General features: G+C 46.2%; 1 protein-coding gene across 1 annotated transcript in view; it reads left to right on the top strand.

Moving 5' to 3' along the window:
* NUAK1 (NUAK family, SNF1-like kinase, 1) overlaps window positions 1-17,927 on the top strand; it is a gene marked incomplete at its 5' end in the record, with an annotated part of 75,068 nt that overhangs the window by 26,939 nt on the left and 30,202 nt on the right. Inside the window, one exon of the mRNA XM_006769389.2 lies at window positions 7,604-7,724. Within this exon, the coding sequence (XP_006769452.1) occupies window positions 7,604-7,724 (121 nt within the window). The remainder of the gene's footprint in view (window positions 1-7,603; window positions 7,725-17,927) is intronic.

Here is a 17,927-nt window from a genome sequence, read left to right on the forward strand (position 1 = left end):
CTTCCCGAAACCGGAGTTCAGAGCCGTCGGGAGCTTGTGACTCCCTCCGGATTCAAAAAGACAGCCGCGTCCTCGGGTGCCAGCCCCTTTCCGTGCGCGAGAGCCCCGTACCTCTGCGCTGCTCTCCTGCAGCTTCTCTGGGTCTCAGTGTGCCTTTACTTCCTTCTAGTTGTAGAATTTACAGTCAGCCAGGCTTCCTGTTGTTCTGGATGATGTCCGTATTGTTTTTCTGAGGTATTAATCAATTGTTGTGAGCGGCATTAACTTCCCGGTGTTTATCTCTGCCGCCATCTTAGTTTTTCCTCAGCTCATCAGTTTTCACTAGTCACCTAATGTTGAGTATTTAAGGTACAGAATAATAAGGGCCATCCTGGCCACATGCACTCTGGTTTAAGATGGCATTTCTTAAACTTCAGAATGCAGCAGAATCACCAGGGAAGCACATAAAAGAATGCTGACAGGAGCTGACCCCCACCCTGAAAATTCAGTAGACCCGGATGGGCCATGGAATCTGCATTTTGACCATTTCCTCTTTGCCCCCCAGCCAGGGGATCTGGTGCAGGGGTTGTGCTCACCACCCTTTTGCACACTGTTTCGTCTGAGAATCTAACTGCACTCCAAGCTGGTTTGTTGCTTGCTTTTGGCATTGCTACTGGTGTTAACTTTCCCTTGGCCTTCTTTTCACTGCTCGGTCAGCCATGGCCACTATCTCGTGTTTACAAACCCCAGCACCGGCCATGCAGGGAGTGTAAATCCGCCCGAGATTGCTTAGTCATTAATTCGACTTCCCTGGTGGCATCACCGCGTGCAATGATGACAGTCTCAGCTCAGTCTTTGAAGGGAGGGCGATGGAGATCAAGGTCTGACTGTACATGTAGAAAAAATACCCCAGGCCTCTCTGAGGTGCTCCCAAGCAGGCCCAGGCACCGTCAAATAAAAATCTGATTAATCTGATTTGCTGCTTAAGTTCTGGAAATAGAACACATTTTTTCATAGCAGGAGAAAAATCAGTATCATCCCAGGAAACAGCATCCCTGATGGGGAGTTTTGGGAAATAGAGGATTGAGAACCGAGTTACAGAGGGTTATATTTTTAGAGCCTCTACAAGATTAAAGGGCTGGTGGTGGCGAATGGCGGGATGCCATTCTTTGAAGGAGAAGCTCTTTTTCACACACGCCGTGCTCCCTGGCATCAGGGTGCCTCTCCTCAGAGCCTGTTGATACAACTCTTGGCTTCCAACCTGCTTCTGTCTGAGAAAACATCCATGTAATGACATGAATCAACAGGCCCGAGAGGAAGAGGCCTGTGGGTCCCACGGCAGAGCTGGCTTGGGTCCCTGTGGGGCCGGTTGCATCATTGCAACTTGCTGGAGTGTGTTCCTGAGTTGGCCTGGCTGCTCACGAAGAGCTGGAGGTCATTTAATTAATTAGGGGCTTTGGTTGCAACATGGTCTCCTGGGTGGCATCTCTGGGGTGATGGTTGACTTTCTGAGTAAAAGCCAATGGGTGATCCTGTGGAGCTTGGGACCCATGTGGCCTGGTGGAGCTCTGCCTTGCCGGAACTCTGAGCATCAACCAGACAGGAGCGGGAGCATGCGCTGGCCTCCAGCTTGGTTGCCTGGAGGCCACTTGCATTGGGCCCCTGTTAAGAAAAGGTCTTTGAGCTGCCTCTGACTCAATGCCCTGCAGCTCCCTGGGGAAGGTGGAAGGCGGAAGGTGGAACGTGGAACGTGGCTGGGTGTGAGATCACACCTTGTGAATGGCGGGGAAGCTGCCAGCTCCTGCTGCCAGATAACTGTAGCCTTGTTTTCACTAGCGATGCTAATGCCATGTTCATGGCGTGTGTCTTTCCTGCTCCTCACTCCCCAGGCCCACCTCTTAGCACCTGACAGGGGACCCTGTAAAACTTCATCTGCTTGGAGGGGGCCCATCACACTGAGCTTGGGAGAATAGTATGAGAGGTTCTATCAGCTACCACATTTGCTGTCCATCCTGACTTATCCACAGCCTCAAGGATCAGCAGCCTCTGAGCTCAGTCTGCCTGGGTTGGAGTTATAGCTCTGCTGTTCGAAAGCTGGGTGACTTGGGGAAATCCTTATGTCCTCTAAGCCTCAGTTTCTTCCCCTCCAGAACGGGGGTGCAGTAAGGATGAAATGAGCTAAGGCCCACTGGCACATGGTCACATGTAATGTCAGTCACTGTTATTATGAAGAATGTTGTCACTGATTTTAAAATATTGGTCTGTCAGTTGCAAAGGCAGAGCGTTAAGATCTTGCTATGCAAAGTGGGTCCTTGCACCTGCATCACTGGCATCACCAGGGAGCTTGCCAGCGATGCAGACTCCCAGGCCCCCCCTTAGACCTTTGGATTCAGAATCTGCATTTTAATTAACGGTATACCCATGACCCCTGTAGGAGAGGCACTGTTCTAGAGCACTCCCTGCAGGCTGACATATGGCAGTGATTCTCTTGGCTGGAGCCTCAAATACATACAACCTGTCCGGAACGTTCCCACTCCCCAAAGCAGGCTAGGAAGACAGCTGGCTGCCTGTTGTGTGCAGGCATGCAGGCTGGATATGAATTTTCACCTGCTCTTCCTGCAGTATAACTGTGGGGAGAAGCTGTGTGGGGGAAACGGGGAGGGGAGAGGTCTGTGGGCTCATCACCCCTAAAACATGATCCAGGACGCTGTATCCGATAGGCTTCGTTTATAGTCACTGCAATTCAGTGAGCACCTACTGTGTCCCAGCACTTATATTATTTTTATTCCTTACAACAGCCTCAGGAGGTACAACTTGCTAACTCCATTTTACAGATCAGGAAAACTGAGGCCTGCAAGGTTCAGGCTTGCCTGCGGTCAGCCAGCCAGTACAAGCCTAAGCTTTCACCATACTTCTCTGCTTCCCCGTAGCCTTGCTGAAATCACCAGGCTCTCTTCATGTACAGCAGCCACGGTGGCAGGCGGCAGAGCAGGTGGTTTTGGGTGGTTATTCACAAAAAGGCAAACCAACCTCTGCAGAAGGAGGAGGCTGAGCCCGTTACATTTAACAAGGGATGGCAATTGGCTGGGCCCAGTGTGCCTCTTAAACAGGTAGGCACCACAGGGCAGGCAGCATTGGCCGGTCCCTGGCCAGACCGGCGGCTGCAGACGGTTTAAACATTAAACTAGGGGTGGCCTTCTTTAAAAGCAGACGGTTTTATAAGGCTCACGGTGCCGTCTAGACGAGGGGACATTTATGAAAGTTGCTGTGCTGCATGTTGGGCTCAGACACCTGACTTCCTGGCTCTAGTCATTTCGAAGGCGGAGTGAAATCTGACTCGTGCAAGAACAAATTGGATTTTTTTTTCTTTGTGGAGGGTGTATGGTTTCAGACATTTGGTAATCTCTTCCTGCTGGCCCCTTTACTTATCAGTCTTTCTTTGTAGATGTGAGGATGGAGGAAAACTGGAAAGGGGCTTTTTTCTATAATGCTGGCCTTTCTGTGCATGTCTTCGGTAGCTTTTGGTCCTGAGAGAAATTATGTAATTATCTGTGCAATGTTTCCGTCTTGTCCCTTCCCCCCTCCCCTCCACCGTGAGGGCCAGAGCAGAGTCGCATTGGCTGCCTCTCGCGTTGTCTCAGCACTGTGCTTGGTACCTGGTTGGCGCTCAGAGGAATAAGTGAATAAACAAATCCAGGAAAGCTGAGCTGGATAGTGTGAGTCAGCTTTTTTATTCTAAGGAGGAAGAGTTTATTCCCTTGTTCACCTGGGTGGACAACCACAAGAAGGAGATGGGGAAGCTGGTCCTAGGTTCAAGTTGTCCATTTCCTGTTTGGCCTCAGACTCGGGTGCCATGATGATCTTGAGGGCCCCGGCCCCTCTGAACTTCCTGACATTTCAGATGAGGGAACACTTTAAAGACCCAGGAGAGAGAGGTTCCAGCCTTTTGTGTCCTTTGGGAACACATGTGATTTCCATTCCCAAGGCCTTCACTCCTGGCCCCATGAGGAATCAGGTGGAATTCAAGTTTTCTCGGTGGGTGAAAGGAAGAAAAGCCCTATTTCTGGGACACTCTTCTCTGGGGGTAAACATGGTTGACATTATTAAACACCTACCCCGCCTGGACCTGGCACATTCTAAGCACCCGATGTGTAATCTTCACAGGGAGGATCCCATGAAGCTGGTACTGTTATTTCTGTACTTTACAGATGAGGAAACTAAAGCACAGAGAGGTTATGTAACCTCCCCAAGGTCACACAGCCAGTGAGGGATTTTAGGTAGGACTCAAAGCCATGTCACTAGCCATTATGCAATACTGCTTCACTGTGCACCTGGCTCGGTTTCTCCTTCAACTTTATGAAGCAGGCACTATATTCCATTGCAGAAGTTTCATTTACTAATATAGATCTCCTCCTCCTCCTTTAAAAATAACTGTTTGAAAATGTGACAGTCATTCTTAGCTCTCGGGGTCCTGACCGAAATAGGCCTTGAGCTGAATTTGGCCCACAGGCTGAATGAATATGCAGCAAACAATGAAGCAAGATAATTTCAGATAATGTGAAATGCCCCCAAAGAGATAACATGGGGAAAGGTGTAGAGGAGGTGTCCAGGTGGCCTTATCAACCAGTGAGGTGAGAGGGGGTCCTCCCTAGGTGGGTTGTGTGAAGCTGAAGCTGGAGTGATGAGAAGGATGCGATGATCTGAGGGGTATGAAGCGCTTAGCACAGTGCCTGTGCCATATATGAATGCCTACTATCGTTATCGTTTTTGTGGTTTGCCATTAACTGTGACCTTGGGTAGTCATCTCATTGCTCTTGGGAGCTGAACTGAAAGCCTTCCCTCTGGCCCTGGCAGTTGCACAGTTCTGAGTGACTTCTAGCATCTGTCTCCTCCTGACTTCCACCATCCCTTTGAAATAGGGGATAGAATGACCCCTCTTTTACATTTTGAACAGAAGATTCATTGTGGGAAGAGGGAAGCTTTTGTGGAGGGACAGCCACCATGCTTATTGACATTGTGGAACGAACCCTTTGCGTGACCTCAATGCCGAGTGGGGTTTTATTAGCATGTGGGCACTCCCCTTTCACACTGGGCTGGAAGCACACCCTGGCAAATTCGCTGCTGGACCCTCGTGGGACCCTCGCGGCCTCTTGTGGCCTCTGGCTCCTGTTTGGGGGGGGGGGAATTGACAAGTGGGCTTATTTTCTTACCCCCAGAATGTCACTACCCTCCCCTGACCCTGGATGCTGAAAGAATGTATTCCTATTGTCATTGGACAATAGGGCCTCCTCAAGGGCAAGTTCAGCCTGCTGCATGATCAAAGGGGTGGTTTCTCCCCTCCTCCCATCTTAGTTCATGGAGGAATGTAGCAGTGGGTCCAACAGCCACCCACATCCTCCAGGCCTGTGTGTGCTCACTGTCTCCTTCCTCTAAGAACCAGCTCTCAGGATCGCCGGCCCTGCTCAGATGAAATAAAGCCTTCCAGTCATATCCTTATATTTGACGTAAGCACACGGAGGCTTTTCTTGCTGCATACTGAGTGGGGCTGTCCTGAAGACCCGGGGCAGCTTTGAGCCTGGCACCCTGATGAAAAGGGGCCTTGTAGCCGGAAGCTTAATCTTGTCTATGCAGCCGCCTTTTATCCAGCAGGGTGTCTCGTGTTCCCTATCTGCTTCCTTCATTCCTCGATTGCCCCTGTAGGTAGGATGTCCAAGAAATCCCAAGTCATCTTCCCGTCGTGCCTGTCTTGGTGGTGTTTTTTGGCAGTGTTACTGAATTTACCAGGTGACCGAAAAATACACAGAAGTACTTAGAGATAAACAGGAAAAACCCATTCATTTTCAGATGTTTTGCATGTACTAGTACAGTGTCTTAGGGGGACTGTTTCTCTCCAAATCCTGAGCAAACAAATATGGAGGAAGCTCTCCCTTGACACCCTTCTGTTTCTTTGACCCCCAAATATGGATGGGACTTCCGGACCTTTCTCTGTTGGAATTGGGGCCTTGAGACAACACCTAAAGGCCTGGCCTGGCGCCAGCACTGATAACTCCATCTGGGGGTTGTGTATTGTTCATGGTTTATGGCCTCTGTAAAATGGGAGTACTTAGGTAAACAGGTCTTGCAAGACCAGATTGTGGAGAAAGGGGCAGTGACTTAATTATAGGATATCAAGAATGTACATTAGGTTACTGGCACAGATTCAGATTGCTGGCTGCCCCCAAATGTCTTATTTTCCCCATCAGCAGGGGTCTCCCTTCTTTTTTGCTCCAATTCCACTATCACTTCTCTTGTCTGAGCACTCATCACCTAATAGCATCAACCCTTGCCTTCCCTTCTCCTCCCTCCCTCCTTCTCTCTCCTTCCCATTCTGTCTGTCTGCCTGCCTGCCCACACTAAGTGTTTTCTCAGGCCAGCCACGTGGCAGACATGGTGTTAAGCACCGAGATAAAGCAGTGAGTAAAATCTCCACTAGCGGAGAGCCAATTAATGACACAAATACTGATTTAACTACAACGGGGGAAGGTTCTGCAAAAGAGAAGTACAGAGAGCTGCTAGTCCATTGAACCGGTTTTGGGAAGATCAGTAAATAGCAAAAACAATAATAAAAATAGCTTCCCAGTTCTTGTCGAGTTACTAGGAAACTGTGGGACAGGTACGTTAAGGCACAGAGGCACCAGGATGAGGTGACTCAGCAGGCTTTCAGAACCCGCAGCAAATTGGTTGGCAAGCTTCTTCGTTACCATGGATACCTCCCCCACCTAAGGAGCTTGTGTCCCCCTGAGAGCCAAGGAAAACTAAATTACCAACCAACTTGTTCATGAGCAAAGATGAATCCATTGGCAAACATGTTTTTCCTTATTAGATTCTCATGTCATTTAATGCCTTTTTATTGATGAATTTATTTTGAGTAACTGCTCTGCATCTTGGCCCTGGCACTTCTCAACGGTTTGGATTTGCAAGCGACATTGGTACAGAACGTTGGGAATCCACTGGGGCTGGGCAGGGAGTCTAGCTGTCGCTCCCTTGGTTTTATGCTGATTTTCCCCCAGGCCTAGTCTTTTGGTTACATGATGTGCTATTGACGGTGCCTTGGGCAAGAGGAAGGATGGAGGAAGGATTTGGCTTCTCAGCAAGTGCATAAACAAAGCACAACCTGGAGTCTTAAAACCCAAGGTTGGAGCAGAAGTGGCCTCCAGATAGGACATGCAGTAAAGCTTTTTGTAGCCAGAGCCGAGGCAGTTGCCAGAGGAGCTGAGTGATACTAATTTCACGGATCCACGTTTAATCATCGATGCCCTGTAAACCGCGCTCTCCGTTTTCCTCTTTTCAAAGGATCACCATTCCTAGGGTAAATGAATCTGGCCACGTGAAGCTGCCTCTGCTTTATGAGAAAAAAAAATGACCATCCCAAACCCGAGGCTGTTAAAACCTGATGTTTTCTGTTGTCCAGAGAAGGGTGTTTCTGCTATAAATGAAAGACATGACAGGGGGTATTCGAAGCTTTGTTTTGTTATTGTCAATTCTGCCAACAAGTAACATCTGTATTTATTTTCCAAACTCCCCCAAATGGCTGATTTGCATCTGTTTAGTTCTCTGAGTAACATTTCATTTCCTGACTTTACAGGTTGCTATAAAATCCATTCGTAAGGACAAAATTAAGGATGAACAAGACATGGTTCACATCAGACGAGAGATTGAGATTATGTCATCCCTCAACCATCCTCATATCATCAGTATTTATGAAGGTCAGTGATTTTTTTTTTCATCCCCCTATCAGTTACCATTCCTCATACCATGGGGCCTGCCAAGATTTTTAGGTAATTGCCCTTCTGGGCAGGAGCCAAGTATTTTTCCTCAGGATGCAAAAATAGCCGGGTGTTATCTCTTATTTAGTTACCTTGAATGCAACCAGACACACGTAGCACAGCTCACTTTTGGTTATAAAATACCTCTGGCGGGTGCCTTCTTCCGGCTTCCCAGTGCCTTTGGTGGTTGCTAAGCAACCCACCCTATTGAACACTGGTATGTGAGACAGCCTTGGTTTCTGAAAAATGGAAGTTTGTTGGGTGACCAAGTAAAGGTGGATAAATTGTCAACGTCATTCCCCAAAACTGATGCTCGGGGCGGGGTGTCATGAGTTACTCCAAGTTAGGCTCTTTGAGTTAGGAAGTACCTTTGAGAAGATCCAATTAATGTTGAGAAAGAAGAGGGATCTGCTGGTGCAAATGGAGTCCAAGTTGTAGCTGGTGTTTCCAGAAAGGCAGGGTGGGGCAAAGCTTATAAAACTGCTCTTGCTTCAACCTCCTTGCTCCCTCGTGGGAAGAAACAGAGTATAAATTTCCCAAATCTTCATTCTTAAAATGTCCTGGAAAAATATTACACAAGCAATATGTGTTAATTGCAGAAATGATCAAAATATTAATGTTAAAATTAAAAAATACTTTCTGTTCTAACTCCCAGTTTGATAAAAATCTCGCTATCCATGTTATATTTTTATCTACTTCTCTATATCTGTATGTGTCTTCACCCAAAGTGAGATCATACAGCTTATACTGTTTGTTAGCTTGATTGTTTTTCAGTTTTTATGTTATGCATCTCTTCCTATGTCAGTAAATATTCCCGCCCTAACTGGTTTGGCTCAGTGGATAGAGCATCAACCTGCGGACTAAAGGGTCCCATGTTCGATTCCAGTCAAGGGCATGTACCTTGGTTGCAGGCATATCCCCAGTGGAGGGTGTGCAGGAGGCAGCTGATTGATGTTTCTCTCTCATCGATGTTTCTAACTCTCTATCCCTCTCCCTTCCTCTCTGTAAAAAAATCAATAAAATATATTTTAAAAATTCCCTACAAAGACATTTTAAAATGCTTTATAGTATTCCATTTATGGAAATGCCATCGTTTATTCAATCGTTGGCTTGTAGGTGACCGTCTTCTCCCTGTGTTGTCACATCATCTTCCCTCTGTGTGTCGGTGTCTAAATTTCCCCTTTTTATAAGGACACCAGTCACATTGGATTAACATCCACCCTAATGACCTCATTTAACCTCAGTTATTTCTTTAAAGACCCCATATCCATATAGGGCAGTGATGGCGAACCTTTTGAGCTCGGCGTGTCAGCATTTTGAAAAACCCTAACTTAACTCTGGTGCCGTGTCACATAATAGAAATTTTTTGATATTTGCAACGATAGTAAAACAAAGACCTATATTTTTGATATTTATGTTACATATTTAAATGCCATTTAACAAAGAAAAATCAACCAAAAAAATGAGTTCGTGACACGCGTGTCATAGGTTCGCCATCACAGATATAGGGTGACATTCTGAGGCATTGGGAGTTAGGACTGCACTATGTACATTTCAGAGGGCGCAGATTTAGCCCATAACACTGGAGTCATGGTTAGTTGGTGGTCCTAGCACAGGAGCCTTCTGACCCCATTTGGTTTTTCCCCTCTGCCAGACCTCAGCCCTGTGTTTTTGACCTTATGTCTTGTTTTGCTGGCTCTGCGGCTGAACTCTCTGCCTCAGGCATCCCCCCCAACCTGGCCTTTGCTGTCCTTTTTCAACGCTGGGACATGGCAGGGACAATGGGTGGTAGCAATGGTGGTGGGACCCGAGTCTGTGAGTTGATGGGCTGGTCTCTCAGCCTTTCACAGAGAGAAAGGAAACCTCTCTGGAAGCTGATTGGTTGACAGGGCTGTCAAGAGCCTTAGCTGAGTGCAGAGATGCATTAATTTGCATAATTAAAAAGCAATGCCAAGGCATCTAAGTGGCTGTTTGGACAACAGTCAAGTGAATAGAAGCTGTTAAGGAATTTTGGAATTTCTTTTTCAACAAGGACCTTTATGCTTAAACACACACACACACTCACACTCATACACACACACACACACACACTCACACTCATACACATACACACACTCATAGCGTCAGTAGCAATAACAATAGCAACATGACAAAGCAATGGTATAGCTCCCTTTATGTTTAGGAACTTGGGGATTTCATGAGGGGAAGTCACCATCTTGGCTGTATTATCTGGTGATATTGAAATACTAGTTCCAGAGAAAAAGTAATTCATTCATAAGAAATATCAAGTAAGTGCTTAATATGTACCAGGCTCTGTTCTAGTGAACAAGATAAGGTCTGGCCCCATAGAGCTGACATTCAGTGAGTAGGCAAGTGAATAGATTAAGTGGCTTTTAAACTGAGACCTGAATGAGCAGGGAGTAAGTCTTTGGAAGAGCTTGGCATTCCAGGCAAAGGGAGCAGCATGTGTGGATGCTCAGAGGAGGGCAGGAGCTTGTGTTGGTAGAAGTGATAGAGGGCCTGTGAGGCTGTGAGGCTGAGATGGTGAGTGAGTACGATGGTGGCAGGAGAGAGGAGGTTGGAGAGGGCCAGATCTTGGTCACATTGGCAAAAGGAGGGAGTGTGGATTTTACACCAGGAATGAGGGCAAGCCATTGAGTTTGATGAGGGAAATAACATTTTTCAATTTGTACTTTAAAATAATACTAATAAAACTAGGAGTTTTTAAGTGTTTACCCTGCCCTAGAACATGTATTATTGAGTTTAATCCTTCTACCCATGACATATGAACTGTTAACATCTCTATCTTCATGGTGAGGAAAATGTAGTTTTTCCCAAGCTTACATCACCTAATAGATGGTGGGTCTGAAAGTCCAACCCAATCTCAGGGACATTCCGAAGCTGGTGCTCATAAAACTAACCAGGTCATTTGGTGGTCTGCAGCGACCCCCATTGGGGACCTTGTCCTAGACCCTGTGATGAGGGGAATTTCTGGCCCTCATAGAGATGGCTGTCTTAAATACGAGAGAGCATTAAATCCCAGCGTTGCGAGTATTTTAGAAGATATTTCTGCACAGCAGTCCATGGAAATGTAAGTTATTTATATATTATTCATAATACCCGCAGGCTCATAAAATCTGCGACCTCTCTGAATCAGCACTGCTGTTGACCAAATCTCAAAAATAATCCCTGCAAATGTTTCTCTCTCAAACCAGCCCCTGGGGTTGCTCCCCTGTGGACCCACGGGGGAAGGTGATTAAGCCACAAATCTGTCAACTGCCAACAGGAACCATGACTGGCTTCTGATGCCCAGTCCAATGAAAGGATGGAAATACACCTGCCAGTGTGGGATAGGAAAGGTAACATAATCGAGAGAGAAAAGGAAGAAATCTCTGGCACCATCGCTCTCTGGACCCCTGTTTCCAGTCAGAGGAATTCCATTCTCTCAGTAGGGAGGTAATTGACAAAATGGAAAGAGCAGCTGAAAAGGAAGTGCCCGCCAGAGCTTTCAACTTGGTTGCCTAGGATGGGAGAGATAAAAACAGTTTTTGCCTGAGGTTCTGATTTCAGGATCTGAGTTCAAACATCAAAGGCCCAGGGTCTCTCCCCCCATTCCCCCCACTCCACCCCCTGTTTCCCCTTTGAAAGCCTAGGAGACCCAGTCTGCACAACCAAGAGAAAGAACATCTTGTACTTTAGGGAACCTTAGCGCCCCATCTGGTAACAGTCCCTGTGGGTAAAGAGGAAAAGGCGAGGGAGTGGGGGCGATTGGGCCTTGCCTTCCCTTTTATGCCCTGGATTTTTTTTGTTCCTGGAAATCTCTCTTCCTGGCCCTCCACGTTTGGACTCTTTTTTGGCCCCTGGCGTGGTGATCTGCTTTCGTCACGGCTCCTATATTAGGAAGGGTGATCCTGGCTTTCTGGGACGAAGGAGGAGGCCCATGTGGCATTGGTCAGCTGTAATCTGTCGCCTTTGGAAGAGTTTCTCAACCGTAAAATAACAAAACAAAATAGTCAAACAAGCATGCCGTCTTTGATAAGCACGTGAGTCTCACGTCCTTGCCCTCTGAACCTCACACCTGCTGTCTGCAAGAAGATGGCAAAAGAGTCTGGGTTGTAGAAAATTCTCCAAATTCTTACCACGAAGACACTTTGGATGAGTTTACTATCAGTTGTTCGTGCCTCTCATCTTCTTCCTAGAAGTACACATTACAATACCCTTCTTCGAGTTACCTGTGCCTCCTGAGGTTCTGCTAGGTTTTTCTGGAAGGGGATATTGTTTTTGGCCTTTGGTGAAAATCACTGCTCAGAGCATCCAGCCAGAGATGAAGAGGAGAAAACCAGAGATAGGATCTGTGGACAAGCCCACAGCTTTTGGCCTGTGCTGTTTACTGCAGGCTTGTAGAAGGGCATTCCGCCTCCCGCCTCCTCCTTCCCCTACTCTTGTGGCCAGGGGCAGTGGCGCTGATGTTTCACAGGACCCAGCAGAGGTCCTGGAGTCAGAAACTGCTGTTCTCAGAGGGTGGTCCAGGAGCAGCTGCGTTAGCATCACCTGGTCCCACCCAACTATACTGAATCCAAAACCCTAGGGGTGGGGCCCAGTGTTCCCACGCACTCCTAAGTGTGAGAAGCACTCGCTGTATTGGAGAAACCCCTGCTCAGGAGGTCAGAAACCAAAGCAGGGCTGTATTGCTAGCGTCAGGTATTTGGAAATACCTACAGAGCAAGCCGTTTACATTTTTCCTCTTAGGCTCAAGTATTCATTCTAATTTAGGTTTCTCAGGCAGCAAGCAAATCCTGACTTAGGCCCTTTAAAAGGCAGGGGTCAGCTGAACTAATCTAACAAGGTCTGTTCTCATTCACTCATTCACCTATTTAGTCATTTATTCCTTCGGTCATTCATTTCTTTTTACAAAAATGTATTGAACAGTTACGTTCCAGGTACTGTTCTACGAGGGTGAGTATCTATTTATCGTCCAAATAGGCTTAGATTTGAATGAGCCAATCGCTCTACCAGTTTTTACTGTGTGATCTTGGGCCAGTGACTTAACCTCTCTGAGGCTGTTATCTTTTCTGTTAGATGCGGCCAATAGCTAGAATCTGAACAGATAAGGTTGTGAAGAATGACTCCAATAATATGTAAAATAGCTAAGCACAGTGCCGGGTACATGCTCAATAAATGATATTGATTCTTCCCAATGTGATTGATCTTTAGGGCTGTGAGAGGTCCTTTCTGGCTAGAGTAGAAACTCCTCTTAGGAGGTGCTGGAAGAGAAGGTTGACCAGATAGCCTAGATCAGTGATTCTGGATGCTGGATAACACATTAGAATCTCATGGGGGTATTTGTAAAAAATGCTGATGCCTCTGCATTTAGATTTAGATTTAATTGACCAGGCTGAGAAATATGGACTTAGTCCTGCAACTGAGGGGAAATGAGAGCCCTGCTCTATGAACTCGTCTTGGTCAGATCATTTGTCATCAGTGAATTCCAGAGAAGAACGTGTGTCTGGCAGCAGTGTGTCTAGTGAGCAGTGAGCGATACCTTTGGGCTTGGGTTTACTTACTTAGCCATTTGGTTGCTGCCCTCATCAGGGACTCAGAGCCCCATGAAACAGTTTGTTGAACTTGGCAACGTGGTGTATTATGCTTGTGTTTACTCTTTTGAACCCATGGCGAATTGCTGAGCCTTTAAACACACGGCCTTTGCTGCCAGATCCACAAGTTCCACACGAAGTCTCTGCAGACTGGATGCAAAGGAAGGACTCGCCCCTGTTCATAACACAGCACCAGAGAGCTGTCTTCACTGTTAATCATGTGAACCAGCTCTTCAGCTGCGAGTCTGTCCAGCCACGTTTCTAATGAGTTTCCTATTAAGTTAGCTATTTGACCTTCAAGTGTATTATTTTCATTGTTTTCTTTTGATTACACCCAAGCCATTTTTCTGAAGGCTGGAGATTAGAAGTAAAACAACTGCAAATGAACGCTACTCCCTGGTTGTCCTGCCTCACCCTCTTGGGTTTCCTGGAATTCAGCATTTACTAGTGCCTCAAATAATGCCTCTCGTACTTGAAGCTAATTTTTAAGGAGAAAACTGGAACCGTGTTGTCATTTAATGTGGGGTCTTTGGGAATTACTGGGATGGCTCTGGTAATTTGCCCCCGGTAGTCATAGGCTGCATTTAGGGAGGCCCATAGGGTACAGAAGAGGTCCCACTGGCCACCGTGATTCCTGACAGGAGGTTCCTCTAGTCGGTATGGACTGAGATTGAGATCCACGCTTTGGCACCCCACTGGGGACTGAGGAATGGACCCTAGTTAAGAGATCGGGCTTGCTTCCACCTCAGGCTTTGTTGTCTTTGAGTATTAGTTTTCTATCTCCTCCATTCAGCCTCCCGCCTTCCCCATCCTTCAACACCACATGTATAATGTCAGATGCGGCTTCTGCCAATACATAGCCTTAATGATTTTGGATTTAATCGAGGCATATCTTCATTTGTTCTTTCTTAAACTAATACTTGCCACTTAATAATACCAGGCTAACACTTATGCTTATTGTGCGCTATGATAATATTTACAATAAGGATGGTCTTCATTTCAACAGGTGAAGAAACCGAGGCACAGAAAGGTCAAGGAACTTGCTAAGGCCACTCAGCTGGTAAATGGCAGAGCCTAGTTTTGAACCCAGGTAGCCTGGCTCTGGGAGTCAGGGTCTTAACTACTGCACTACCTTGTCCAATGCGGGAGACTGGGGTTTCGAGTGAACAAGATGAGCCGTACATGGTGGGTCAAGAAGTGCTAGAAGCAGAGGTGTAATAACCATAGGCCTGGCTTCATTGCCCAAATTAGGGGAGCATGCTTTTTTTCAGAAGTTCACTGTATCAAGTAAAAGAGCCTTAGCTTCAGTCTGGGATGATTCTGAGATGTTCTGATCAATTGTCACTGCTCTCTCAGATTCAGGAGTGTGTGTGTGTGTGTGTGTGTGTGTGTGTGCCAAAAAGGCTGAGACAGAGCAATAGAAAAATGATCAGGGAGACTGTGGGCATGGCTGATGAGTGTGTGATGATGGCTGACAGAGCTCATCCCCTCAAAGCCCTGCTGGTTTCCATGGAAACACCACCAGGGATGGTTGTGGAAGGAGGGGAGTCCAATGGCTGGTCCAACGTGGTGCATTTGATCTCCTCTTCCGTGCAACTCCTCTCTCTTTCCTGGCCATGTCTGTCCTCTGTCCTAGGATTTGATATTGGGCCCTCAAATAGCTCTGTTAATCTTATTAGCAGTGATTGGTTCTTGGTAAGCCTTCTGCATCTCTGTCTTCTGCAGGTCACTTACATACTTTCTTACCATTTCTTCTTCCTTCTATGGAGTCTACTGCTGGCAGTGGATGGCCTGGTTGGCTATGGTTCTCCTTGGACATGCCAGCCAACATCTAGAAAGAGTTTGGGTTTAAATGAACTAAAGAGCTTTTCATTGTCCAAACCAGGAAACACATTGACTCAACTCTGACCAGTTCATTGACAATGGGGAGCTGCCAGTTCAGTTTAATTTTCTCACTCTCACTGCCTTGGGCTTTTGGACTTAAGGGACCAGAAGCCATGAGCCTATGAGGTGTTTGAAATTTGGTTCTGGAGAGGAAACTCTTGAAGGGTGAATCTTGTATTGACTAACTGATGTAATTAGGTTGCAGACAGTTCTCGCAAAGGAAAGATGTCTCCATTTCTAAAATGGTAAATAAGCAATTTTCTGTGAGGATTCTACTGACCTTTAAGAAAAGAGCATCCCCGAGAAATGGAATGGTACTTCTGTCTGAGGTTTTAAGAAAGTAATAAAAATGCTGCCATGTGGGGAGGCAACGCCATGGAAGGAATGGCAGTTTCCTGGAACTAATTTGGGATATGAAGTTGACAGAAGGCAAAGGCAGGAAAAGAATTCAGACTGGTCCACTCTAGGCCCTTGGCCTTTTTTTTGCTTAAAACCAACAAACTAATCTTCCTTTCTTGAGGTTACATGTCAAGCAGAAAGATATCCTCCAGTTTTTCAAACCTGCTCATCGCAAAGTATCCTGTAAATCGATTCCCACCCTCTCCCTTCCCAAGCCCTTCGTCTTCCTAAATGGCCTCCTGAATTTGGCTCTAAAATGGCTGGTGGATGGTTAAAATCCCAAGATCTCCTCACGCATCAGCGTCTCTCCCAGGCCAGAGCATTGTTTTGATAATACGCATATTCTCAAGTTATACAGTTGTGTTATTAACCCCGAGGGCAGCAGGAGGGAATGGTTAGGAGTTGGGTAATTAGCGTGGTTGTGAAAGCCAGACAAATCAGGAGGCAGAACTGGGCTGTCAAACTGAACATCTGATGAAATTCAGAATTAATTTGGAGAAGTCGCTGTTGCCATAGCGACCAATCCCCATTCTCCTTTGAAATGGAAAATAAACAGAAAACAAGAAAAACAATTCAAGTTGGTGTCTGGGAAGAAGGCCCTTCTGTGGGACAGTAGAAGAAAACGAAGAGAGTTTGGATATTTTAGGATAAGCTGAAACAATGGTTAACACGCTCTCCTGCAAACAAAGCCCAAGTCCTTTGTCATGGGCCAGTTCCACGCCTGCTTTCTCTAGGAATCTTTTCAGGCCCATTCAAGTTACCTCACCCATCTTTCTGATCATCTGGGTACTTAAAGCCTATATGGTATAGGTGAGACCTTGATTTATTTGTGAAGTACTAGTTTTATTCAACCAGATAGCAACTCCGGAGGACAAAGACTGTGTCTTATGCTATGATTGCGTTCTTTTAAACACATAACAAAATGCTCAGAAACATGTTTCAGGTAGGCTGATAAAAGAGCATTTTTAGAAGAGACAGTGATGTTGGTTCTCTTTTATGAAAGAGAATCTTTACTGAGTATTATGTAAGGAGAGTCCAATAATTGGCTCTTCGTGTATAAAAATGCAACTGATATCTGAATATTAATATTCTGTCCTGCTACATTACTGAGTATTATGTAAGGTGGTGTGGAGTTGTGGCAAGAACATAAGCTTTTGAGTCACACAGATTTGGGATCAGATCCAGTAAGGCTCTGCCCAACAGAAATGCATACAGATGAGCATTAAAAGTCATGCATAAGAATGCTCACAGTAGCACTGCTCATATTGACCCCCACTTTTCCAATGCAAATGTCTATATCAACTGTAGAATGGATAACTAAACCATGATGCATTCACAACATGGAGAACTCTACAAGCATGGGTGTGAACAGTCTTTGACTACATGGAACAGCATGGATTATTCTTACAAATATAATGTTGAGCTAATGAAGCCAGACATAAAAGAATATGTACTGCATGATTTCATTTTTAGAAAACTTGAAATGCCAAACTAATCTGTGCTATTGGCTTATATTGATGATATTCATGATATTGGTGGAGATATGTGTATACACACAAGCACACACACTTGGGGAGTTGGGTAGTGACAGAAAGAGGCCCTGGGGGGTGTTTGCAGGGTGCTGGCCACACTGTTTCTTGATCTGAATGCTGATTTCCTATTTATGAAGTAGGAATAATATTAATACCTATCTCATAGGCATGTTAGTATTAAATGTGAGAATCCAGGGCATGAGGTAATGGTTCAATAAATGTGAACTATTGTTATTCTGAATAAGCCTTCCGGGGAAGGAGCGATAGCTGTCTGGGGAGGCTCTGGAGAGAAGAGAGCCCTGGACTATTTCATAGGTCCAGGATCCTGGATGCTACACTGTCCTTTGTTCCACGTTTTTATCATTCTTGGCGATGTCTGGTCACTTGTGTCTGACTCCTCCTCCCCAGAGCTCCCTGGGGCCTTCAAGGCCTCTGTGTTACATTCAAGGCCTGCTGCTTCTTTCTCTTCTCTCTCTTTTTAAAAAAATTACCTTTATTGATTTCAGAGAGGGAGGGAGCGGAGGGAGATAGAGAGAAGCATCAATGATAAGAGAGAATCATTGATCAGCTGCCTTCTGCAGGCCCCCCTGCTCTCCTGCCCACCCCTCCCCCAGCACCCCATCGAGCCTGCAATCCAGACCTATATCCTGACCCGGAATCGAACATTAATCTCCTAGTTCATAGGTCAATGCTCAACCACAGCCACGCCTCTTGTCTTAATCCCTGGCACCCTG

The sequence above is a fragment of the Myotis davidii genome, unplaced genomic scaffold (assembly GCF_000327345.1).
Source record: "Myotis davidii unplaced genomic scaffold, ASM32734v1 scaffold120, whole genome shotgun sequence".
NCBI classification, from domain to species: Eukaryota; Metazoa; Chordata; class Mammalia; order Chiroptera; family Vespertilionidae; genus Myotis; species Myotis davidii.